Source organism: Pleurodeles waltl, chromosome 9, assembly GCF_031143425.1.
Source record: "Pleurodeles waltl isolate 20211129_DDA chromosome 9, aPleWal1.hap1.20221129, whole genome shotgun sequence".
NCBI classification, from domain to species: domain Eukaryota; kingdom Metazoa; phylum Chordata; class Amphibia; order Caudata; family Salamandridae; genus Pleurodeles; species Pleurodeles waltl.
This window is the reverse complement of record NC_090448.1, coordinates 885,080,423-885,108,171: the sequence shown is the minus strand read 5'-3', so window position 1 is coordinate 885,108,171 and position 27,749 is coordinate 885,080,423. Positions and strand designations below refer to the sequence as shown.

At 46.0% G+C, this 27,749-nt stretch overlaps 1 protein-coding gene across 1 annotated transcript in view; it reads right to left on the bottom strand.

The window, feature by feature from the left end:
- The window catches only part of RIN3 (Ras and Rab interactor 3), a 394,191-nt gene that overhangs the window by 78,339 nt on the left and 288,103 nt on the right, over positions 1-27,749 (bottom strand). Inside the window, exon 6 of the mRNA XM_069208209.1 lies at positions 3,219-4,625. Coding sequence (XP_069064310.1) covers positions 3,219-4,625 — 1,407 coding nt within the window. The remainder of the gene's footprint in view (positions 1-3,218; positions 4,626-27,749) is intronic.

The window sequence follows — 27,749 nt, the reverse complement described above, 5'->3', positions numbered from 1 at the left end:
TGAAACTTACCCATTAAAACAAAGATTTTGATTCTTTTGTTTATAAATTTAATAATAACGTTTCTTAACGTGTGTATTTGTTTGATGTATATTTTTTGGTACTTTTCTGTATTATTTTAAGGTAGACATTTCTTAGGTTGGGGTCCCTGGATTTCAGTAGTGATTCAGAGGGGGTCCAGGTAAGTCACAAGATTAAGAACTGCTGGCCCACAGTACACTGAGGGCTTGAAACAGTTCCTTTCAGCTTGTACCACCTGCTAATGATGTATTTACCATCAATCTACTGTCATTCTAATGCACCATGACGTTTCTTTCAAGCTACTGTATTGCTACTAAAGACAGGTTTGTTTGAGGGTAATGTATTCCAGTAGTCTCTGAGACTCCTGCATTCAGTGTTGGAAGCAGGTCCTTCAGATGTGCTCCTCATTCTATACAGGATTCTGTTCAATTTGAGCTCACTGGCTCTTAGTGCAGGATGCAAGTCGTGTGAAGGTTCTGGGTTGTACTTCCGGTGCAGGAGAACACGCCCTTTAATATTCCTGCTCTTCCTGTCAGGATACAATTTCATCCAAGTTTCTGTACTTTTGACGCAAGAAGCAGTTCCAGAGAGCACTTCTGTTGCTGGTCTTCTACATAGGTGGCCTAATCCTAGTTTTATTTTTATTTTTTACGCTTATGTGTCTCCACTCTGTTGGTGTCCTGGCCGTAGGTGTTGAGCAAGTCAGCCAGAAAGGCATGGGTGCTGGTTGTGTTGCTGTTCAGCTGATATTAGCTATTTGTAAAACAGGACCTAAGCTGACACTTTATACTAACCACAGTTGGCTAAGGGCGAGCTTCCTCTTTGCAAAGCTTTATATTTTTGATAGTATAAGACAGAAGACAAGTTTGAGCTGACTGGACAGAACTGACATGTGCACCAGCAGCAGCACTCGGGATTTCCAGTGTTTTGTACAGCATTCGCTTTCAGAGGGCGACATACCCCTGGAGAGGAACCAAAGCACATTTGTGAAAAGGTAGCACATTACTCTGAACAATGCTGATGGAGTATGTAAACTAGCAATGCCCTGCTGCTAGTAAGAGGAACAGGGAGTATCAATGCCACCTTACACTGGCCTTTCTTGTTGAGGCCAACAAATTGCCTGCCACGTGGAAAACGTTGTACTGGGGAACTGCCAATGACAGTAGCTGGGTGTTTTAACAAGGAACTGGATATTTTAACAATTACTTAGCATAAGAAAGAGACAACTTAAAAATAACAAAATACAATTAATAGAATCAAACTCATTCGAGTTAATGTTTACTAGTGAACACATGCTAGGACACAGTCAGGGTAATCCTCAAACCTGCCTCCTGATACTTATAACAGGAACAGTTGGAGAACCATTCTGTCCCATGCCTTCCAAGCTAACACCCCAGGGGTGGCTAATTCTACGTATGAATGAATAAGGTAAGTGGAGATGGTATTATGGTGGATAGGTGTCTACGTGTAAATGGCCTGTGGACCAAAAGGGTGCAACTCATAAAAATAGTAAATCTGCACCGGTAAAGTACTCCAACAAATAAGTGTAGATTTTCTATCTTTTGGTATTCACAAGCTTTTCCAGTAATGGGTAATACTAGGAATGGCATGTGACATACTCCAAGGGTTCCTATTTCTCAGTTTATAATTTTACATAAAGTACAAGTATATAGTATGTACATTTAGCCTATTGTCCAAATCCAGTTCCACATCTTTTTTCAGTCAGGGAAACTTTTACGCCTTCAAGAAACCCCTACTCCTACATCTCCTCAGAGTTTGGAGGTGATCTGTTCCCTCTTGGAAGAATAATTACTTAAGCCTTTTATTTTACGAAGAAAATATTCAACCATTTCCAGAGTGGGAACGGGTCCGATCGGAGCCTGGGGATGATAACAAATGAGCAAATTTGAGGGCATTCACAAACTCACAATGCTAACTATGCCTTGTTCCACTCACGACTCGCCGCTTGGCTGGAGTTGAGTGGGTTTACGTAGTATTCCTTTCGTGAATTCCTGGCAGGTGTAAATGAAGACATTTCTGGCCATAAAGGGTTGATAATGGCCGAAAATGCCTTTGTGAATCGGGCCTAATGTATTTTTGCAGAGGCCACGGAACAACCACCAGGTAATAACGTATTGTGCGATTTCTCTCAAAGCAATAGTGCTCCTTTCTCTTGCGAATGTGTCCACGATGGCAGCTATTCCCACTGGATGCACCAGAAACACTTCAACTGGAGCTCAGGAAAAGAACGCATGGCATTTTGACAAATCGCACAGGCAGTCTAATTGTTTCCCGAGAAAGAGGAGAATACCACATTGACAGAAACAGCATATCCTAAGTTCTGCATCCAATAGTGATAAGATGACGCTACAGAATAAACTTCAAAGAATGAAAAAAAAACTCACTTGGAACTTTGATTTGGATCAGTTTGTTTATAGTTGGTACCTTGCAAAGTATTTCCGTAATATTGTACTCTGACAAGTGGCATGCTGCTCAGGATTTGAGGAGATTGAGACCTTTTTACAATGAAACCGACGCCCCTCATTTTGACTGAGCTATTAAATGTCAAATGGGACACAAATGACTTTTGAACGAAATTTGGCATTCCAGTTGTGTGGTCATTTTGTATCGACCGACATTTTTATCCCATGCAAGATTCACCAGATAATACCTGCCGAAATGTGTGCAGGGAAAACCAAGGAGGGAAAAAAATGCAGTGTAAAACCAGAAGCGCAGCTTGTGTCTCATTCTGACCTGCAGTACTCTGCTGGAATTATCAATCCATGTACAATGAGAGGTTTTACCTCCTTTTTCAATGGGAACAAAACAAGTTTAAACAAATTGGAGCTTAATGAGCAGGACTGCTGCATGACAGATGCTAGAAACAAGGCTGCACTAGAAGCAAGGCTGCACTAGTGCATGAACTAAGCAACGGACCATGCAGAGAGAGTTCAATCCCCTCTTACCCGGTACCCATCAGTTCTACCAATAAGGCAGTGAGGAGCATTGTGAAAATGCAACAGACAGTAAGGAGCCTCCATCCTTGCTGATTCCTTTTGTGTTAAACAGTGGAATGAAAACAGTCTTAAGTAATAAGCATGAAGAATATCAAAGGATAACAATAACATTGGCTAAGAAAATTGGAAACAATCTTGGCAAACCCCCAACCCTCTCCAAAAAATCTAATCAAAGGTCTTACCTAGTTTTTCTTCTTTGTAGACAGATGGATCGATGATGGTTTTCAGCTCTGTGCTTTGTAACAAGTAGCACTTGAGTTGGGTCATCATCATGCGGATCTCTTGCAACATCTCCGTGCTAGAGGTATGTTTTGCCATCATCTCAAGACTGTAGGCCTTGTAATCCTGCACCAGATGCCCAAAGTAGGTGTCCTTGTCTTGTGCCAGTTCTGTGATCCTCCTCTGCAATTTCCGATCAGCAGACAAGAATGCAGAAAATACATTTGAGAGGGTAGCGAGCGACAGCCGGTTCTTGGCTCTGTCCAAAATGATTGAATGCGTCTTCTTTACTGGGCGTCTATTGGTCCGTTCCAAGTCATCGTCTGTGCTAGTGGTGGAGAGGGAGTCCGGCTCAGAGCCAGGAGTAAGAGGTGTGGGGCTGTTAAGGGAGGAGTTAGACTTTTTACTGTCAAGTGAAGATCTGCCATCACTTTTTGGATCACCATTGGCAACTGACGAAACAGTATTGCATTTAGTTTGAGAATCAACCAGTGATAAGTTACACAAATCAGGTTCAATGATCTGCTTGATTGTTGGCTTCAAGGATGTGCATGTAAGCTGATGAGACAGCCGCTTCTTTCTTGGTGGAGGCTGAGGTTTAGCTGTTGGAATGGTGTTCTTTTCTTCAATAGCTTTGCCCCTTACAGAACTGTTGAGGATCCCTTTACTTTTGGTCCCATCTTGCGCACACTCACTCGCCTTCACCTCTAATACTTTGCTCTCTTCAAGTGCAGTGCCAATAAGTTCATGGTTATTCTGAAGTCCCAAAGCCTTATCGCCTTCCTTGTCTCGTGCGCCACCTGTCTCCATCTTGCCAAAATCTACTGAGACATCACCTGATTGTCTTACTGTTAAACGCTTCCGTGGAGGAATGGCAGGGTAGGCACACTTCTTGGGGCTGTGGTCATGTGAACACGAGGCCATCCCACCCACTTCTTTCTTCTCATCTACTTTATTCACTTCTGTCTCCTTATAAGGCTTCCCCAAGTTAGGCTGTGTCTCCTCAGACCCGGTTTCCTGGCCCTGGGAAATCTCTCCAGCTGCTTTCACTGCATTGGACGGAGGAGGTGGCGGGGGAGGCCTGCGGTAACTTGGCCGAGCCGTGCTAACTTGCAGATTTGTACTAAGGCTCTGTTGAGGTAGGTTGTCATGAGGAAGAGCATTGCCACACTCTTCCATAAAAATAGGCTTAACAAACCACAGCTTGTCATTTCCGACTGACAACTCAATTTCACATGAGCCCTGGTTCATTCCACGTGATAACTGCTGGCTCGACGTAGCTCCAAGGAGCTGGGTGTTTCCAACGTCAGTTGCTTTTTGATGCAAGATGACTCCCGGCCCTTTGAGATTCAGGCTAGACTTCCAGAAATCTGTCAGAGATAAATGAGGCAACATCAGAAGAAATAATCAGTGTGAACCTGTCTACAGTTTGTTGAACATTATCAACGTGGGCATAAACGTCTGAGAGATCTAGCCTCACTTTTGTAGGGTGAGCAGATTTTGTTTTTGCAATACTGGAAAACGTCATGATAGTACAGATTTATGAAAGTGCACCTGTGAGTTCAGGAGGCTATCATGTTGTCTTCCACGCTACACAGGATCTGCTTCAGATAATGGGTACAGTTGCTGGGGCTGCGGGGGGGGGGGGGGGGGGGGGGGGTAGGAGAGTCTAAATAATCTGAGATTTAAATATTCCACACTTCTATCTACCTGTTATGAATTCTCAAAGAAATCCTTGAGTACCCCTTGGGAACATGCAGCAGTCACAGATTTCCAGGTTGTTCACAAGTAAAAGTAGTCACATACTGTGTAATTATACACAATGCACAATTGTGCATGGGGAAAAGATTAAGGGTGCACAGCAAAAATATTTTCCCCAAGGTATAAACACCTCCTTAAACGCCCCCACCTATTTCAAGGTTGTTTCCTCCCTATACCACCCTCAGTAGGTATTTACTCCTTCCCTTGACAGGAGTAACCATTCATCCATATCATGGGTGCGTGTGTGCCTTGAAATTTGCAAATACCCACAAACTCCACGGTTTATGGGCGGTAACAGACTCTCAATGGAACTCTCATCTTAGAGCACCCTGTCCCTAGGAGTGCATTTACTTCCATGTAATACATTCCATACAGGTTGAATATTAATGTGAGAATAAATCAAATTAGGAATGTAACTTCTTGCCTGCAGAAATGGGCTCTCAGAGTTGTTGATCCTGGGATAAGTGCACTATTGTGAAACCTCAGAACTAATGCATATAATTCAAACGTTTGTCGGGTGACAGACTCTTCTATGAATACTGTATGGGAAAATATTGCTCCGTTGGAATACAGTGCCCTAGAAATAAACCCTGAACTAACACTATACAACATCAGTAGTGCCCGGTACAAGTACAGCGCACTAGGAAGAATGTCCAGAGTAATTCTGTAAAACAGAATTATTGCCCCTGATAATACTGTGCAGAAGGAATAATTTCCAGGATGGTGGAAATATGTCCTTTATAGCACTGTTCAACAGAAATAATGATCATGGTAATATTGTGCAGTGGGAGCAATACCTAGGGTACCCTAAATAGGGCTGTGGCGAATTAATATAATAATACAGAACTAGCAGGAGAAACGTATTGATAAACTAACAAATCACATTCTCTCAAAGGAATTGATGTCATTCAATATAGCCCCCGGATATTTGTAGTGTTCACACTGCGCAAAGTGCAAACACAGAAAAAACACAACACACGCATTAGACTCAGCCTGCATCTGGGAAGGAGCACCCATTTGATCTTGTCAGTCACTAAACATGCTGCGGGAACTATTACAAGTTGTATGTGCATGCAACTTTCCCTCCAAATACATATTTAATTTTCTCTCAACTGCTGCACCGGCAAACCCCTCTTCACGTCTAAGGGTCTATTAACGAGTGGTCTGGTTAACAGAAATAATGTGCGAACAACTAACATTGCCACACATACTGCGGTTATGAGTATTGAAATAAATATTGGCACATCAAAACTGCTGATCGATCGGGGTAAAATGCCCAGTATTTACCGGAGCATGCGGAATCTGGCGCAGTTAGCTCCAAAATCCGCACGTTATGCCTCAAATTTGTAACTAAGTGTAATCGGAGTTCATCAGGTGCAATAAATATCACCCCAATTACTAGGCTACTTGAAACAGGACCAACATCTCAGCACTACCGCATATTGTTTCATGTCTCACGTGAGAAGGACAACATCAATTTGCATTTTGTGACAACTCCTGAGAGAGACACCCCTCTTCAATAATTCTACCATATTGCAACCTTACATCTCCATACCTAGTAGTGCCACAAAAACTTACAAGGCTTAAGGTAAACCATTAATAGGGTTCATATGATTATGTTCAAAGTCCAGTCCCTTGACTCCAAAAAGAAATTAGGATTTTCAACCCTTTTGTGTAGATAAAAAATAGTTGTTCTACAAAATAGATCTTACTGTCCATCTTTTAATAATGGCTAATGCTTAAGAAAAATGTTATTCATTTGTTAAGTCTTTGTGCTAAACGTTCTAGCACAATTATATATATTTGTTGATCTTATAATGGTTTCTTACATAACAGCTTCTTGTTTGTTGTAGGCCAAAAATTGCCAAGAAGGCAAATAAGTCGTCATGGAATGTCAGTGAGTGAAAGGCTCACCACTGACCTATACAGTGACCACGCGATCCAATCCCAGTAAGGCCAACGCAGCCTTTTATTCTTCCAAGGTCAGTTCATTGAACTCCATAAAACAGGGTAGTAGTAACACACATTATTTACACTTACACACAGTAGAAGTGCAGCATGAAACACGGAATTAAAACATGTTTTTGTTTTGCGACGATTTACAGGTTACTGAACGAGACCGTTTGTCAGCCACTTACTTATTTGGAAACTTCATAAAGTGCTTTTGGTCACTTCAAAGCACTTGGAGTCCTAAACGAAAGAATCTGATGGGGGGAGGGGGGGGGGGGGGGTTCGGCATCCTTGTCCAATCCTCTTCAGTCACGACCAGTGCCTTATTAGTGCCAGAAGATGGCGATAGTACTCCTTTTAGGGGCAAAGGTTTACTTTTCACCATTAGACTTTGACCGGGAACAAGGCAGATGAAAGCAGAAAAGGAGAAAGGAAGAGGAGAAAATCAGGAGTAACAGTGACAAAATGAAAAAGTAGAGATGAAAAAGAACTATCAAGAATAGAAAGCAATCATAATTTGGTTACCACATCCAGCAGTGCTGGCAGCGGACTCCTCAAAAAAATATTGGAGTTCCAGAACTTTAGTTAATTACCAAGTAACAGCGGTTACAAACCCTTAATTTATTGATGTTTAATTGCAAGGAAGGACGTTTGAAAGGTCCTCTTTATAAATGCTTCCTGAACTACATGTAATTGGATTTGGCTCTCGGGTTTGATTTCAGGTCAGTCTACAACCTAGTGCTGTGTGAACTGCAAAGGACCTAGCCTCCTAAGAACGGGTTCGAAACCGGGTTCTCTGATACTAGAGAACACTGATACTGACAGCAATCAGTGCTGGAGTTGGAAAATATTGACTCCTGGAACCCATAAATTGGGTGCCAAGGTGTGGCAGAGGGCAGGGGATGAAAAAAGGAAGAGCAGAGCTTGAAAGGTAAAGTTTGAAAATCAACTTATACATTTATTTGAAAAATCTGCTGCAAAGAAATTGGCAACAAGGACATATGCAACAGTAAAGTTGTCATAGATTATTTAGTTGGTCACGATGGAGGTGTTTTAAAAAATATATATCTTACAGGGCTACAGCACCTGCTGCAGAGATTACTGTATGCCTAGCAATTTTGAGGGGATTATAATAGCAGTGAGATAACTCTAGTAACAGTTCTGGGAGAGTTCTTTGTTTTTTGATTCACAGTTTTGACTTAACCCTTGCATGCGCTCTGTCCTGTCACCCCCCCCCCCCCCCATGAGGGAAGCACTGCTGCTACCCCCATGGGCCGCCCCGGTAGACCCCTCCCTTAGGGATGGCAGCGGAAGCACTTCTGCTGCCATCCCCGATCCCACCCCCCTCCTGGCATCTGATGACATCGGCATGAGAAGTTGTTGGGGATATGCTGGAAGCCCTTTGCTTCCAGAGCATCAGAGGGAAAACAGGTGAGTTTCTCCTCAAGAGGGGGTCCGGAGAAAACAATGAGACATCAGGTGACAGGAAAGGCTTTTCCTTTCTTCTGATGTCTCTTTGGAGCATTCCTGAAGCCCGATTGCGCATGGGGCCGTGGTCGTGCAGCAGGAATGCCCACTAGACACCAGGGACTATTTTTTTATTATTATTTTTATGTGTGTGTAGGTGTGTGTTTGCAATGTTGGGGAGTGGCCTCTTGGCAAAGTGGCGCAACCCTTATTGGATCAAGTATTTTGGCTGTTTCTGCAGGTCAGTATATTTTTTTTTTAGGCCCATCTGCCCCCAAGGAGGGCAGAGAGCACTAGGCCACCAGGGATGCTTTTAAGGTGATGTTGGGGAGCAGCCCCTTAAGCAAGGGTCACTCCCCTTTAGGAAGCAAGTATCAGACTTTTTTTAGGCCCATCTACTCCCATGGGGGGCAGAAACCACAAGCCACCAGGGATTTAACATTTTGGGGAGTAACTCCTTGGGCAAGAGTCCCTCCTTTTAGCGGGCATATATTTTGGCCATTCCTCTCCCCTTGAGGGCAAAATGGCCACCTTTTATAGGCCCATCTGCCCAAGGAGGCCAGAAACCACTAGACCCTGGGGATTTTAAATTATGACAATTTTGGGGCACGGCCCCTTGGACAAGGGTCGCTCCCTTTAGGGACACATATTTTGTCTGTTTCTGCCCCACTTGGTTGCAGATCAGCTACTTTTGTTGAGGACCATCTGCCCCCAAGGGGGGTGGGGGGAGAGGCTTCTGGACACCAGGTATTTCCTATTTCAGCAATTTTGGTGCGCGGCCCTTTGGGCAAGGGTAGCTCCGTTTAGGGGGCGCATAGTTTGGCAGTTTGTGCCACCCCACCACGTGGGGCAGATCGGGCTCCTTTGCTTAGACCCATCTGCACCCAAGGGGGCAGAAAACAGAAGACACTAGGGATATTTTATTAGTTTTGCTGCTGCCCTTGGGCAAGGGTTGCTCCCCTCTAGGGGGTGAATGTTTTGGCCATTTTTTTAGGCCCATCTGCCCCCCAGGTTGGTGTGTGTGGACAGGCGCATTATTTGCATTTGTGATCGTATCGTTTATTTCTCCTTTTTAAACTAGTGCAAAGCTTTTGATTTCTTTGCTGTGACTCCTGCTTGCAGTTTTGGCAGTGGTAGATTTGCAGTTTGAATAGTTGATGGTTTTTGGTAAGAAAAACCTTCTTGTACTGTTTACCTCAATGAGTATCATTGCCATGCATGGATGAGTTTTTTTGTAAATGGTGTAATAATAGCCGCTTAGTAAGATTATAATTTATTGTGTGTGAAATTCTCCTTGGATTTGTGCTCTAGGTGTATTGTGTTGTCTTATGTATAAGTTTATTTTGTTTTTCCTTTTCAGTGGGATATCGTTGGTGCTTGCTGTGTCTGTGCAGAGTAAGTGCTGGTGAGTCTAGCTGTCTCTGGCAAGTGAGTGGTATCGTTCTTGAGTATATGGGTCTTTGTGATAGAGCCACGCTTTGTTTTTGACTTATTTTACACAATGTTGGTTGTTGTTGATGTTTTTATAAAGTTACTTTTATTAGGACGGAGTATGGCTAGCCACAGGACGACCGCTCAGAAGGTTGTTGGTAAGCTTTTTGACTCTTCCTCTGACAGGATTATGAGACTGACTCTGCATCTGAGGCAGAGAAGGAAGTGCAAGAGTCTGGCAGTGAATTTTCTGTCAGAGAGGAATCATCTGATGATGAAGCCACTCTCAGTGTAGATGAAGAGCCTATTTTAGAGGAGGACATCGATGTGCAGAAGCCTGGGGCCGAAAGGCTTCCCATTGGAAGATCTGAACTCTGGGTTGTCCCAAACATGGTGCAGCCGGTGTTGCCTGCCTTTACTGGTGTCGAAGTGTGTAGCATGAATACAGAAAACTTTGTGTCTGTCACTTTCTTTCAGCTGTTTATGGACAATGTATTTTTGGGTGAGATTGTTGAGAACACTAATTTGTATACTTAACAGTATTTCAGGGACAACAGTGCCCAACTTAAGCCCCGCTCTAGAGGTACCCGGTGGACTCCCACAAATCTGAACGAGTTGAAGAAGTTTTTGGGTTTCTTTTTTTTTTTGATGGGCTTGGTAAGGAAGCCGTCGCTGTTTTCATAATGGTCTACCCTCGATGGCAACAGCCATATTTCCTGCAATCATGAGTCATGATCGGTATTTAGTTCGGATGCTGCATTTTATTGATACTGCGTTAGCGCTGCCACAAGGTCACCCTGATTGTGACCATATTTTTAAGATTCGGCCTGTCCTTGATTACTTTGTAGATCAATTTTCTGAGATCAATGTTCCAGGGAAAGAAATAGCTGTGGATGAGTATTTGGTCCTGTTCAAGGGCCATTTGGTTTTTAGGCAGTAAAGTCCTAGCAAGAGAGCACTTTATGGAATTAGGAAGTATACACTGTCTGAGAGTAGTACAGGATATGTATATAATTTCCAGATCTACACTGGTAGGGATTCCACTATTGAACCCCCCAGGGTGTCCGAACACTTTTGGAGTTAGTAAGTATATTGTGTAGGAACTTGGTAGAGGAGTTTTTAACAAAGGTCAGCATTAGTACCTAGATAACTTATACACTGGTGTGCAATTGTTCAGGGAATTGTTCAAAGTAGACACTGTTGTTTGTGGCATGGTCCGCTCTAACCGTAAAGGGTATCCAAAGGAGCCTGTTTATAAAAAATTAAAATAAAAACTTGAGGAGACAGTGCAGTGCCTTGTGTAGTGATGAACTGCTAGCTATGAAACTTGAAGACAGGAAGGATGTCTACATGCTGACTACTATCCATGATGAAAGTACGTCACCTGTGACTGTTTGGTTTCAGGTTGCTGAAGTGTGCACACCTGTGCACTTTAGACTACAATAAGCACATTGGTGATGTAGACAGAGTAGATCAGAGGTTGGAACCTTTCACTACAGTTTGTAAGGCTTACATTTGGTATAAGAAGTTAGCTGTCAATCTCTTTCATTTAGCAACCTTTCATGTTTTTTCGTGCACAAGAAGTGTTCTCCAAAGTCAAAGATGACGTTTATTAATTTTCAGGAATCTGTGAAGAGCAGCCTTGCTTTAGTGGAACAGGCAAGTGTTCCTAGAGATGGAGTGATGGAGGATGTCACTAGATTGAAAGATCACCACTTTGCTGATCTCTTTCTGCCCATGCCCAAAAAAAACAATCCCTGTAAGCGATGTAGAGTCTGTATGCGAAGAGGCATGCAGAAGGAGAGTCGTATGCACTGCCCTGATTGTCCTCATAATCCTGGGCTGTGTGCGCTCACTTGTTTTAGAATGTAGCACATGAAAAATCATTTTTGGGCGCACACATGAGCGTGCCTGGTCTGTACAATTTTATATTTTTTGTTCAGTTTCACTGTTGACATTAGTGTGATGTATTTAGTTAGAACTGTTGTGTTTGTAGCTCTGTATTTACTTACAGGTGGTTTCTGTTTTATTTATCAAAATGTGATTGGCTGGCGGTGTGTGTGAGCTGGCACTTGGCTAGCAGTGTGAGCGGGCTGGTGCTTGGCTGGTGGTGTATGAGCTGGTGCTTGGCTGGTGGTGTGTGAGTGGTGCTTGCTGCTGGTCACTACACACACACTGCTAACCAAATGTGCAAGTCCACACACTCCGGTGTGATTGCTGTGCTAGGCGTGTGGGTGTATGAAAGTGATGGGCCCTTGAATGGCACTATTTGTGGATGGGAGTGTTGTAATGAGCTGGGCCCGCAGCGTGAATGGTCTTGTGTGCGTCATGTATGAAAGGTGTGTGAATGGACTGTAAAGCGGTTAATGCCTTGACGTGGTTTACAGCTCATGTGCTGTGAATCACTGGTTTCGTTTTTTGACCTTTAAATTATTAACAATGCACATCATTTTGGTGAAATCTCTTGTTAATAAAATTGTAACTATTGAACCATCACTCACCCTCATACCACATCCAACCAGTATGTATGGATACCAGTGAAGAGATTGAGAAGAGAGAGCTTGCTCACATTCCCAAATTATTATCAACAACCACAAGACGCGAGCACGTTACCAAGTCTTTATTGAACCAAATCCAACTAGTATGTGTGTGTACTTGATGAATATATGGTTGTGCAGAAAAATGTCTTTCTCTGCCAGGGTGTACATTGTCTCTACATTGTCTCCGTCATTAACGTTGTAATGTGCTGGGCCTGCGGTTCATGGTGTGGATGATCTTGTGTGTGTCACGTATGAATAGAATGTGAATGGCCTGTAAAGCAATTGGTGCCTTGTCCTGGCTTTACAGCTCAAGAGGTGTGAGTCATTGGTTCAGTTTTTTAACCTATCAATTCTTAACTGCACATTTCATTTTTGTGAAATCGCTTTTAATAAAATGTTATATTTTGAAACATCACTCACCCTTATGCCAAATCCAACCAGTATGTATGGATACCAGTGAAGAGAGTGAGAAGAGAGAGCTTGCTCACATTCCCAAATTATTCTCAATAACCACAAGACGCGAGCACGCTACCAAGTCTCTTAAATCTGTGATATCCCAACCACTCAAATTATGAAAATCACAGTTTTTAACCCTTGCCTTAGGTTACTACGATTAAAAACACACCACATTGGTGGGTAACCACAAGACATTGCACTTCTCCTCTCAGTTGGGAAATCAACTCACAAAAAAAAAAAAACTCCTTAAGCAAACCCATGACACGCTACGTGTCTTAGATGGGACCCTAATGATGAAGTATGCCACCAACTATTTTTTTTAACAAAAGCTAAGGGCATTGTTTCACAATTTGCGTGTTTGGGACAGAAGAGACGTGGTAGCATGTTCCCCTCTTGTTTTAGGGAAAATCTACCAACTCCAGATATGTTTGAAAACTAGACACCCAGGGTAGTACATTGTGGTGTGCCTCTTGTAGATACCAACAAGTTTGCTTAACTATAATGCCCTGCAAAACTTAAAATCTGACTAACATCACACTTTTTCCTTTCACTTTCTGTGCCATATTTTTCCGGAAACAGAAATAAACCCAAAACCTCCTATCACCCACCATTCCTCTCGGTCTCCTGATAAAAACGCTACCTCACCTGTGTACGTAGGCCAAGAGTCCACAACAGGGATGGGCCCAAAAAGTGTTGTGGAGATTTCAAAATTATCTATCACAAAACAAACTATTTTTGCAAGGAGGGCACCTGCTTTTTTGGTCCTGGGCTCAGCAGCCGTCCAGGGAAAACTACCAAACCCAAGCATTTCTGAAAACTAGACACTGAGGGAGTCAAGGGAGATGTGTCTAGGCTCTTAATATTTTACCAAATTAATTGTGGTATTCCCGGTACACAATGAAAACTCATTGAAAAGTGCAGCTCAGTTATTGGCTTTGGGTAGGTTAGCTTCTTGAAGGACCTACAAAACCTATAAATCCCTGCAACCAGAAGGGTCCATCGGATGTAACGGTATATTGCTTTTGAAAATCTACCATAGTTAGGAGAAGTTATAGATGAATATGCAGACAGAAATGGCTGTTTTTTTCAACTCAATTTCAATATTTTTTCATTTCAACTGTTACTTTCCGTAGGAAAATCTTGAAGGATCTACACAAGTGACCCCTTTCTAAATCCATAATTATGTCTACTTTCCAGAGATGTATAGTTTTCCGGGATCCACCACTGGTTTCACACCCATTTCTATTACTAACTGGAAGGAGGTTGAAAGCACACAAAAAATAGGAAAAATGGGGCATGTCCCAATAAAATGCCAAAACTGTGTTGAAAAATTGTGTTGAAAAATTGTGTTCTCTGATTCTAGTCTGCTTGTTGCTGAAAGCTACAAAGATGGTGATTTTAGCACCTCAAAACCTCAGTCAATGACATTGCAGGGAGAAAAAAAAATAGATGCTTTCCTTTGCAGCACTCTTTCCATCCTCCGACCCCCCCCCCAAAAAAAAAAAACATTTTAGGCGAATTTTGGCTAATTTCCCAGCCTCCACCACAGGGAATCAACAAACTCTGGGTACCCACAGGATGTTGGATATCATTGTATTGGCATCTAGGTATTAGGCTCCAGACTGTCCTCCGGCCAGGGTGATACTCAAACAAAAGGAGGGCTGATGACCTCAGTCCTTTGTTTTGAGATAAGCAGGATGTTAATGTAAAAGAGCCCACAGTGCTGCTTGGAAAGGAATGCAGACAACATGCAGGTGCTGTTGAATTATGTTTTGGTGTTGGGAAATAACAGCACGACAAATTCAGCATGTTTCTTTAGGTTGACCAGTTCCCAAATCCGGCCCAGATATAGCTACCAGGATCCCCTACTTTCCAGCACCTACATCAATTAAAAATAAAGCAATCCTGTTCAATCTGTTGCAGACCCATCAGAAGGGACCTGCGTCCATGAGGCACGTATATAGGTAGAGACTTTGGAATAAAGCTGTCCTCTTTGTTAACGGAGAGCAAGCTAACATTGTTGATGCAGGTAGATGCTGGGTTTTCCCTGCTGCCACTATCCCCAAAGAGCATTTTGTTTACATTTGGAAGAAACCCTCTTTGGTTTGTTTGATCCAGCCTCACACAAGCTTCTGACAAGCCTGGCCAATATCGTAAAACGAGAGGGAAGCTTGGATATTTGCTGCTTACACTGTACCTAGTCTGTGTGTGATGAAAGCGTGCACTGTGTCTGGCCTGATCTAAGAAACTTGTACACTTCTGCTATACAAAATCATTAACCTTTTACTTTTAAGGAGGGTAATAAATTTTGTTTTTACCAGTTACTGCATGGTACATTGATGCCCCTTTGGTGTGGTTGACGCATGGGAACTTCTAACATAGAATGCATGAAAATCTGTCACCTGAAGGGGGCAGTCAATCCCCTCTCCTCACTTATTAGTGACACGGTTTGATATCGTACAACAGCCCTACAGAAAGTCAGCCCTGTAATGTTTGCAGACGTACTCTGTCCAGTGCTTAATTTGTAAATAAAAACGTGCCGGTGCCCAAAGCACTCCTCTTAAACACGCGGCTGCTGCATTTAAATGTCCGAGCACGGAATACAGAAGCGGCGTAATCCTGAAGCCATCTCGGGCCTCTTCAATCCATTTAAAGCACTCCCTGCCCCTTCAGCTCACTCTTGCAGCTTTCTGCTTTCTACCATTGTGACGCTTTTTCATTTTTCTCTTCCTCCTCATTTCCCATATGTGTCTTTTGCTCGCAGTAAATGCTTGAGGAGGAAGACTAAGCGCCGGCCCTCAAAAATAAGTGCCAGTGCTCAGCACCGGAAACAACAAGCACAAATTAAGCACTGACTCTGTCTGACATATGTTTACAGAGTTGCTTCTGATGGCGTTCCGAAAACTACAACACACGTCATAAACACACAATAAGACTCCGGAGGGGGCCATTTTCATGTGCTATTTATTCAATGTTTTAAGAAGGGACAAAGTAGGGAGCAAACATGTAAAGATGAACTCATTTTCGAAACGGACTATTACCTTTACTCACACGTCTTTGTTTTGATCACGGGAACAGTGACTAAAATAGTTCATCTGTTCTTATGAACTTTTTTTTAATTACTAAAAGGAGTATATGCAGAAAACAGTAAATTACTCATATTACATTTTAAATAAATGAATTCGGCCTGAGTGTCAGAATTTTTAAGAATGTAGCACATAAATCAAACCAGTATTTTTTTTCCCTTTCAAATGTCTGGTGGACCCCAAGGTTAGTGGCTTCTGCTCAGCTGGTGGAGGACCATCTATCATGTCTGCAGATCAATGCCTGGCTACTGGGAATCTCTCTACCTGCCTGGCTAGTGGGAATCTCTCTACCTTCCTGGCTAGTGGGAATCTCTCTACCTACCTGCCACAGAGGCCAAAGCACTGCTGTCACAGCTGAATGGATGCCATGCGTTTATTTATTTTTACACCTGCCTGCCATTTTTAGGTCAGGTGCGCAAGTGCTTTGACCTGTTGTAATCTATCTGTGGGGTTTTAACCATGCCCACCACATGTACATCACTATCACTTGTTCATGGGCTTTCCTTTAAAAAAATCCTTTGTTATCGTTGGTAAATGCTTTTCATTTGACCCTCCTTGGGGCGGTTTTGTTACCGCCGTGGACAACGACCCTGTTATATGGATAATTACACTTTTGCCGATACGTTTGACTACAAGCAAAATTATTTTTCCTTTTGTGTCTCTCCTTCACGCTCATGTTCGTGGTCGCCGTGGCACTTTGAATCGGCTCACTTATGTCAGCCGTTTTACTTTTCATTTTCAATTTATGTGGCAAAAAAGTCCAGTGAGGAATTTACAACGCTAATAGCTTTAACCAGAGATCCGTTGCATTGCAAATGCTTGTTTATAGCTCTCATCAAGCGAACACTCAAAGCGGAAGTTAGCTTCCGAAAAGCAAAAATAAAACAATAAAAGAGTTTTCTCTGTGAGTCGGAGGCATAATTTGTATTCCCCTGTACCTAGAAACGGAAAATTAGAGTTGAAGAGGCCCTGCTCTTACTGAGACGGGCCACATTCAGTCAGTGGTCCAGAGGTTTAAAGACTGCCAGGTCGAGGGTTCCAAATGATTCACGCAACACTAAATGGGACAAAGGAACCACGAGTCTGGAGTGGTGGGAAAACATTTGACTTATGGCTGAACTCTCAATCCACCAAACTCTAAATGACACCCAAAGTTGGATGTTTGGGGCTCAGTATATCATGGTTCAGAGAACGGATCAATTATTTTGTTATGTAACATTTTAATAAGTGATACTGAAGCCAAATGAGCCACCCCAGCATGTCAGAGAGGCTCTGTGTGACTCAGAGCGCCCCCTGGTCGTAGCGGTAACCAAAAGGCCAAAAAGTTCATTTTTTCACCATTTGGAGATGGCTCTAACATGTAAAAGGCTATTTTGCCAAGAGTGCTGAAATCCTTGCACAGGCAGGGACATTCAATTGAATTGACACGCAAGAACTATATTCCGAAAACTGATTTACACATGGGGCTTAATGGTAAAAACAAATTGCAGATAACGCCTTAAAAGGAATTTTCATAGTTCTTCAGTAGTACATGTCATTTCCTCATGGAGCTCCGTGAAATCATTCTCATGAGGTTCTTGTGCAACTAATGAAATGTGACACACAGGAAACACTTTAGATCGGCACAGGAAACATTCTCTGTCTCATCAGTTATCAGTATCAGGACGATGGGAAAAAACATACTGCGTTTCCAGCAGTCATGAAACAGTCTATTTCATACTTGGGACTTACAGTTTAGAGCACAGGAAATTGGTATAAGAAGCTTCCTCCTTCTCTAAAGGGCACAAAATAAAAACAAATGCTCAAAACGCTCTGCACTTACTATCCAATGATGCTCCTTTAAAAAAATAAAGGTGCCAAAACGAAATTGAAGCCACTCAAAAAATCACTGACACAATAGAAACTCAATTTAAAGGTGCCACTTGTTCAGTGAGGGTCAGAGAGACACCTTCAATATGGCACCTTCTGTTGTGCAGCCTCTTTTAGAGGTGGGACTAACCAACAACATCCTTTCCCATTTCTTCAGGTTGTGAAGCAAGAGTGATAATAATCAGACAAGTAGTCAAGCAGATACCAAAACACAGAATGGCATTAGCTTTATGTGAGAATAGCGAGCGTAACAAATCTGTTCTTAAATCTGACAACTAGAATATTATTTAGGTCAATAAATATAAGTAAGGATAAATGTACTATTTGTAAACCTACATATATGTGCCCTCAAGACCTGTATATGTCCAAGGTACATATTTGTGGAGTTAAATATAGTTAAAGTTACTACCTCCGTGATATTGTGGTTTTCGATATTTTAGTTATTAGGTCGAGCGCGCAAGCGCTCTGGCCTGTTGTAAGTCTTGTGGGCTTTTAAACATGCCCACCACGCCCATCACCAAAACTCGTTCGTGGGCTTGCCTTTCAAAAATCCTTTGTTATCATTGTTAAATGCTTCACATTTGTCCCTCCTTGGGGCAGTTTTTTACTGCTTGGCCATCAACCCTGTTACATGGATAATTGCACGTTTGCCGATACGTTTGACTGCGAGCAAACTTCTTTTTGGTTTTGTGTCTCTCCTTTGTGCTGATGGCGGTGTGGCGCTTTGAATCGGCTTGCTTACTAACTGTTTAACTTTTCATTTACAATTTATGTGGCAAGAAAAGTCCAGTTAGGAAATTACAAGGCCAATAGCTCTAACTAAACGCGAGACCCAATGCATTGCAAATGCTAGTGATATTTTTGTTAACACAATATTTAAAACTTTATACTCTAAAATCACTCAATGACCTCCACCCTGTGAAAATTAAGAGTTTGCGGAAATCTCAAAATGACTGCTGACTACCGTAGAATAGTTAGTAAAGTGGCTCAAAGGTTAGGAACCTGGTCAGCTGTGAATATCTTGTAGAGTTGTGGATGATAAAAAATAAAACTCCATCAATTGCTCTCAGACAACAGCAGGGGAACAAGCTATTGCGTAAGGCAGCACAGTCATGACTATGAACACAGACATTAATGACGGCATCTTGTGGAATAGATTTGACTTCTTGATATATGTCATGGAGGTGAAATTTTGGAACACATGCTTCAAACATTTAAGCCTCACTGAGAAGCACCTTCTTTGTCTTGATTATATTGTGTTATTTGCAGATTCCACATAATGCTAGCAACAGAATCATGCTCTTTCTATAGTGTGTAACTATGTCTTCGAAGACAGGCCCTAGGGTAGTAGTTCCAACCTGTGGTCCATGTAGCCTCTTCAGGGGGGCTCGACAAGTTACAAAATTAATAATAACATATTAATAAAGTGTATATAAATCAAGTGGCTGAATGTGCAATAAAACTATTTCAAACATACTGTAAATGTCAAGGAATTTGAAATTGGAGGCTAAAAATGTAATTAGTATCCTTAGATTGATCCGTGGGAACAGTGCAGGTGCATTGAACAGGCTATAGTATGGATATGTGGCTTCAACTGAACTTCGAAAAACTCCAACCTTCTTATTAAATGTTTTATTTTGTATTTATATTTGTTTGCAAATTGTTAGAAATGGGGTCTCTAATTGGCAGTCGGTTTACACCCTGCCCAAGTAGGGACCCTCACTCTAGTCAGGATGAGGGATATACCCGCTCAGATAACCCCTGCTCATCCCCTTGGTAGCTTGGCACGAGCAGTCAGGCTTATCTCAGAAGCAATGTGTAAAGCATTTGCACATAACACACAGTAATAAGTGAAAACACTACAAAAGGACACCACACCAGTTTTAGAAAAAATAGCCAATATTTATCTATATAAAACAAGACCAAATACGATAAGAATCCAACATACAGTAAGAAAAATATGAATTATGCAAGATTTACTCAAAATCACAGTTTCTTGAAGTCGATAGCTCCACCTGGGGCTATCACGGCGTCCTGATCAACAAAACCAACAGTTCAGGCTGGCCGCGGCGCTGCGGGCCAGCTGCGGTGTCGGGAAGACCCGCAAACAGTACCTTGGATTTGCAGGGCGTCGTGATCCTCACGGTGAGCTCCGGAAGGCGGCATCACTGACGTCGCGGTGTCGGGTCCGGAGTCGGTGAAGGAGTCCTCGGGCCATCGAGGTCACACGCGTTGCAGATCTAGCTCCAGGCTGATGAAGTCAGGTGTGCCCGGCGTGGATGGCGTTGGGGCTGTGGTGTGAAGTGGGACGATGCGACGTGCGGTGCCCACAGATCACGGTGCAGGCACCAGCTCGGTGACGGCAACCAGCGGCGTCGGTGAGACCAGGGCTGCGGTGTGAAGCGGGGCAGTGCAATATGCGGTGTCCACAGGTCACGGTGCAGGCAGCGACGCCATTGTAGCGGAAGCGTTGTCATCGGTAGGCCCAAGCCAGCGGTGCGGGACGGGACGGTGCTTCATGACCCTCACGAGCGGTGTCTACAGGCCACGGTGAAGGCAAGGATGCCTGGTGACGACATTGGAGCCGATGGTGCTGGCGTCGGTAGACCGGGGCTGTGGCACAGGACGGGACGGTGCTTTGTGCTTCTCACGAGCGGTGTCCACAGGCCACGGGACAGGCAGCGGCGCCGGTGTCAGCAGGAGCGACATCGTCTGGGATGCCCAGGCTGCGGTGTGAGCAGGTGACGTCGGAGTGCGGGGCCACAGGTCGCGGTGCGAGCAGCGGCTCGGTGAAGTCGTCCAATGACGGCGTCAGTGAGACCACGGTCGCGGTGCGTAGAGGAGAAAAGCAACTCCGTGCGGCATCGGCAGCTCACGGTGCAGGCCAGCGGCGTCGTTGGTGGCGTCGCAAGGGTTTCTCCTCTTGAGCAGAACAAAACACACAGTTCCCGGTGCTTCAGGTCGAGGAAACTGAAGTCTTTGGCGTCCCTTAGACTTCTAACAGGAGGCAAGCTCTACTCCGGGCCCTTGGAGAACTTTCTCAAGCAGGACACACAGCAAAGTTCACCCTTTGCACTCTTTTCAGGCAGAAGCAGCAACTGCAGGCCAGTGCAGCAAAGCAACACAGCTAAGGGACAGTACTCCTCCTTCAGCTCTTCTTCTGGGCAGAGGTTCCTCTTGATTTCAGAAAGATTCTAAAAGTCTGGGGTTTTGGGTTTGTTTCTTATACCCAGTTCTGCCTTTAAAGTTTTCAAACTTCAAAGCAAAGTCTCAAGTGTTTGCAAGATCCTTCCTTGTCCAGACGAGGCCCCAGACACTCACCAGAGGGTCGGAGATGGCATTGTGTGAGGGCAGGCACAGTCCTTTCAGGTGTGAGTGACCACTCCTCCCCTCCACTCCAGCACAGATGGCTAATCAAGATATGCAGGCTCCACCCCAGCCCCCTTTGTATCACTGTCTAGAGAAGAGGTGTGAACAGCCCAACTGTCAAATTGACCAGACAGGGAATCCACAAACAGGCAGAGTCACAGAATGGATTAAGCAAGAAAATGCCTACTTTCTAAAAGTGGCATCTTCAAATGCACAATCTTGAAGTCAACTTTACTAAAAGATGTATTTTTAAATTGTGAGCTCAGAGACCCCAAACTCCACATGTCCATCCGCTCCCAAAGGGAATCTACCCTTTAATCAGATTTAAAGGTAGCCCCCATGTTAACCTATGAGAGGGACAGGCCTTGCAACAGTGAAAAACGAATTTAGCAATATTTCACTGTCAGGACATATAAAACACATTACTATATGTTCTACCTTAACCATACACTGCACCCTGCCCTTGGGGCTACCTAGGGCTTACCTTAGGGGTGCCTTACATGTAAGAAAAGGGAAGGTTTAGGCCTGGCAAGTGGGTACACTTGCAAGTCGAAGTTACAGTCAAAACTGCACACACAGACACTGAAGTGGCAGGTCTGAGACATGATTACAGAGCTACTTATGTGGGTGGCACAACCAGTGCTGCAGGCCCACTAGTAGCATTTGATTTACAGGCCCTGGGCACCTCTAGTGGACTTTACTAGGGACTTACCAGTAAATCAAATATGCCAATCATGGATAAATCAATCAACAGTACAATTTCTATAGGGAGCAGTTGTACTTTAGCACTGATTAGCAGTGGTAAAGTGCGCAGAGACAATAAACCAACAAAAACAGACCTGAAAAAATAGGAGGAAGAAGGCAAAACGTTTGGGGATAACCCTGCAAAAAGGGCCAACACCAACACAAATTAAGTAAAATGTATTAGCAATTGTGCATTTGCTTGAAAAGTGCTCATTTCTGTATTTGTTGTGTGTATTGTTTTGCAGTTGAAATCATCGGCAATGTTTAGGCCGGGGTTCAGCAATAACTCAGTGTGGAAGGAAGTCCCTGGATTCCAGTAATGATAAAGTGGGGGTCCACAGAAGTCAAATGTTTGAGAACCACTGCCCTAGGGAATTCCTAGAACACATTGGGGGTCATTACAACCCTGGCGGACGGTGTTAAAGCTGCGGTAATACCGCAAACAGGCCGGCGGACAAAAAAAGGGAATTATGACCGTGGCGGAAACAGCCAACATAGACAGCCACTTTAACACTCTGACCGCCACGGCGGTACAGACAAGCAGCGCGGCGGTCACCGCCAACAGACAGGCGGGAGACAATGTACCGCCCACAGTATCACAACCCGCCAATCCGCCACCTTTTCCGGGGCGGACACGGCGGAAACAGCTTTTGCAATGGGAAAACGCTCACCTTAACACACTCCACGAGGAAGGAGGCCACCATGGAGCCCGAACTACAAATACTCCCTGCGCTTGTCTTCCTGCTCCTGTACGATCACCAGCAACGTAGGCTTCGAAGACAACGGTGAGTACTGCACCTACGACATAGGGGAGGCAAAAGTCAGGGGGACACACACGCAACATCCCCACCCCCAACCCGACCCTCACCCACTACAACACACACACCAATGCATTTCCAAACAGGACAGGAACAACCCACAACCCCCCCGGAAGAATGCAAAGACAAAAGGAAATCAGTTCAAACATTGTAATGTATTAAAATACAGTAACCAAATACATACAGATATATATAAACATTCGAAAATCATACATCACGAGTAGTACTGCAGGTATGCACATATCAATGTCCGTGGACCACTGGGCCCAAAATGCATGGGCGAGGCCCACACTAGATACCTGTCCACAAACGGAGAGAACACTGCAGGGGCATCAGATAGAAATACAACAGGCATCTCAGGGGGAAGGGAAGGGGGGGCACCTCAGCCGGATTACAGCACCACGCCAGATCCACGACGGGGCTCCATGCCCATTGATGTTTCCTGGGGAGTGCAAAGCCACAGTCTCTCAAGTCTCTACAGTGGGTGGGTTGCCCACTGTACCATCCTGGGGAGTGCAAAGCCACAGTCTCTCAAGTGGATGCAGGTCTCCACTGGTTCTGGAGGGGTACTGGTGCCCAGAGTGCTTCATCCTGTGAAGGACAGACAGAGTGAATGCAGGTCTCCACTGGTTCTGGAGGGGGACTGGTGCCCAGAGTGCATCACGCTCCCCGTGATGGTCCCAGTTCCGTCACTGTCCCAGCTGCACATGGGCTAACGATGCTTTATTTGGCGGTCTTTGCCCTGTTCAGTGGTCTTCACCATTGCGGTGCTTTGCCCTGTTCAGCGGTCTTCACCATGGCGGTGCTTTGCCCTGTTCAGCGGTGCTTTGCCATGGCGGTCTTTGGCCTGTTCAGCGGTCTTCACCATGGCGGTCTTTGCCCTGTTCAGCGGTGCTTGCCTCTGCTGTCTCTGACCTGTTCAGCGGTGCTTTGCCATGGCGGTCTTTGCCCTGTTCAGCAGTGCTTGCCTCTGCTGTCTCTGACCTGTTCAGCTGTGCTTTGCCATGGCGGTCTTTGGCCTGCTCAGCGGTGCTTGCCTTTGCTGTCTCTGACCTGTGCAGCGGTGTGTGGCATTACGGTCCCTCAGTGCCCAGCGGGGCTGTGGCTGCCGGGGCCCTCCAGGTCACTGACGCTGGCGGTGGTCTCCGGACCAGTGACGATACTGCTGCCCTCCAGGGCACTGACGCTGGCGGTGGTCTCCTGACCGACCAGTGACGATACTGGTGCCCTCCAGGGCACTGACTCTGGCATTGGTCTCTTGACCAATGACGATACTGCTGCCCTCCAGGGTACTGACTCTGGCAGTGGTCTCCGGACCAGTGACGATACTGGTGCCCTCCAGGGCACCGACTCTGGCGGTGGTCTCCTGACCAGTGACGATACTGGTGCCCTCCAGGGCACTGACTCTGGCGGTGGTCTCCGGACCAGTGACCACAGTGCTGGCGGTGGTGTCCCAGCTGGCGGGGAGGATGGCGGCCATCTCCGCCGTGCTGCTCTTCCCAGACTTTGGAGACTTCTTCTGCCCCTTCACCACCTTGGGAGGAGTCACAGCTGACTCGGCACTCCCCCCCGGACCCTTGTGAGCTGTTTTGCCGGCAGGAGTCTTCACCCTCTCCCGTCGGCCACTTTCCAACTTAAGGTGCTTTACAGGGCGTGGACTGGCAGTGCTTTGGCTCCGTGTCACACTGGCTGCCCTGGTGGCCGGTGCACTCCACACACCTTTAACACGCACCACTGGTACCGGACTTTTTTTGGCTGAGGTGCTACTACGGGACCTATGAATTGGAGGGGTGGGGGTGGTGGTAAAGAGGTCACCGTTGCTGAGGAAGAGTTTCTGACGAACACTGGGATGGGTAGCTGGAGGGGGTCTAGGAGTGGAGGAAGAGGAGGTGGTTGTAGGAGGTGTAACTTTAGGTGATTTGGGTGCAGGTGCAGGTACTGGAGGCTGTCGTGAGGTGGATGGATGTTGGGTGTGTGGGTGCCCGCGTTTGTGTACTGTGGGAGGGGGCGTCACAGACACACTGGGAGTGGACACAGGGGACGTATAAATGGTAGTGGGGGTGGCGAGTGCAGGTGAGCGGGGTGTGGTGCTGGGTGTTCTGGTGCGAGTCCTAGTGTCTGTAGATGTAGTGCATGCAGGTGAGAGTGTAGACGACACTGGGAGGGAGGAGGGAGACGACGAGGAGGGGGACATAGTGGAGGCAGTGGATGTTGCTGTGTCTGTATGTGGGTGATGCTTGTGTGAGTGCCTGTGGGTTGTGTGGTGCTTATGTTTGCCTGAGCTACTTTTGTGTGTTGAGGTGTGTGCATGCTTGTCTGATGGTGTGCTTGGGATAGGCTGGGGTACAGGGGGCTGTGTCTGGGTGGAGGAAGTTGGAGGGGGGAGGCTAGACACAGGGACAATGGCTGCCATCAGTGCTGAGGCCAGAGATTGCAGGGTTCGATGAAGGGCAGCCTGACCAGAATGAATGCCCTCCAGGAATGCATTACCGTGTTGCAACTCCCTTTCTACACCCTGGATGGCATTCACAATGGTAGACTGCCCAACAGTGAGTGACCTGAGGTCAATGGCCTCCTCACTGAGGGCAGCAGGGGTGACTGGGGCAGGGCCTGATGCGAGGGTGATGCCCACCCTCCTGGGTGAGCGGGCATGGAGCGAAGGCTGAGGGGCTGCTGGGAGGGCGGTGCTGGTGGGGGGGTGGCGGCTGTACCTGTAGAAGTGGGGGACACAGATGGTGCCGCCACCACAAGGGAGCTCCCATCGGCGGACGAGTCCGTGTCGCTGTTTGGTGATCCGGTGACCGATGTGAAGCTCCCCTCGCCCTCCGTCGCACTGGTGTATTCAGAGTCTGTGGTGTGGCCCTCCATGGCCATGTGGGATGCAGCTCCCTCGTGCTCCGGTGCCACTGTACCTCCGCCTGATGATGCTGATGCACAAAAGAACAGGGAGAGCACAAAAAGGGGGGGACGACGACAGAAGAAAGACAGGTTGAGTGCATGGCTTACCGCTACCGTTGGCGGACAATACAGACACAGCAGCCCCCTGCACTACGCCGTGCTCTTGGCCTCTACAGATTCAATTCCTGGGATCTGGCCTAAATGGCTATGGTGGACATCTGCACACATAGATGACACAGGGGCATGAATACCTGTACTTGGCACTCTACAGAGGTGGGGTGGAGTGCCACATGGCCTGCATTACGGAGGGGCCTAGCCTACGTAACTCGCCCTGGCCTAGGGAAACCCACAGCCCTCCTCCCCCACCCAGACCCCTCCACTGCGCGCAAAGTCCGCTGAATGATCTTGTACTCACCCCCTTGTGTCTGCTGTGATGCCCTCAAGCGCCCATCCAACTCAGGGTAGGCCACCGCCAGGATCCAGAACATCAGGGGGGTCATGGTGCGACGGGCACCCCTCCCACGTTGGGAGGCCATCCCCAGCTGAGCTTCCGCCGTCTTCTTGCTCCAGCGGCGAATGTCCTTCCATCTTTGACGGCAGTGGGTGCCCTGTCTCTGGTGGACCCCCAGGGTCCGGACGTCCTTGGCGATGGCACGCCAAATGTCCTTCTTCTGGTGGGCGCTGACCTACATGACATGTACAGGGGAAGAAGAGAAGTCATTACCAACTGCACCGTCGATGTGAGTGGCCCCCATCCCTACCCTTGCCATGTGGCACATGCATTCACAGTCCTTCATGGTCGCTGAACTCTGCCCCCTTCCTGCTGACATCCAGCCCTCTCCACCCAGCATAGCCCATACAACGTGCTCCCTGTGTACTTACTTGTTGGTCTGGAGGACCGTAGAGTAGCGTGTACTGGTGGAGGACCCCGTCGACTAGCTTCTCCAACTCCTGAGCAGTGAAAGCAGGGGCCCTTTCCCCAGACGCAGCAGCCATTGTCTCTTCCAGACCAAGGTCACAGCAGCACTTGCAGTGTAGGTCCTCTCCTGTCGAAGATCAGGTATCGAGTGATAGAACAGATAGAAAATGGCGGTCACGTCCACGGCGGTGACGTCCGCGGCGGAACGTATCATCACCACTGGCGCACTTCATCATTGGCTCCTGGGACCCATAGGGTCCAATGTTAACCAATGCAGCATTGCGCCGCGGTCTACGACCGCCTACCGCGACGGTGTACAACGCCAGCGCAGATACCTCACATCCCAATGTCCCACTTTAGAGGTCAGGCAGCCGCCATTTCAGGGGCCCACATGGCTTCATTTACTACTGCGTCACACATACCTAGGCCTACACTCAACACACATACAGGAAGAGTTTTGTATTTGGTGTCGTGTTCGGTGTAGCTGTGGGTACATACCTGGGAATTTGTTGACTCTGTGGTCGCTGTTGTCCTTCTTTTGCACCGTCAGCTGGGACATTTGAGGAGATGGCGGAATCCTCCGGTGTACCGACCGCTAGTGGACCTGTTAACAATGGAGGAGCGAGATTTGATCATCAATACAGGTTTGACCATGCCACAATCCAGGAACTGTGTACCCAGTTGGAGCCAGACCTGATCTCACCAATCCGCCATCCCACAGGAATACCCCCTGAAGTGCAGGTGCTATCAGTGCTCCATTTCCTTGCAAGTGGATCATTTCAAACAACAGTGGCCATGGCATCAGGGATGTCCCAGCCTATGTTTTCCAACGTGTTGTCCAGAGTGTTGTCTGCCCTGCTGAAACATGTAAGGAGCTACATCGTTTTCCCTCAGGTGGAGGATTTGGCTACAGTGAAAGGTGACTTCTATGCCCTGGGACATATCCCCAACATCATAGGTGCTATTGATGGCACCCATGTAGCTCTGGTCCCCCCCCACAGGAGTGAACAGGTGTACAGGAACCGGAAGAGTTATCATTCCATGAATGTACAGATGGTATGTTTGGCAGACCAGTACATCTCCCAGGTAAATGCTATGTTCCCTGGCTCAGTGCATGACGCCTACATCCTGCGGAATAGCAGCATCCCGTATGTGATGGGTCAACTCCAGAGGCACCAGGTGTGGC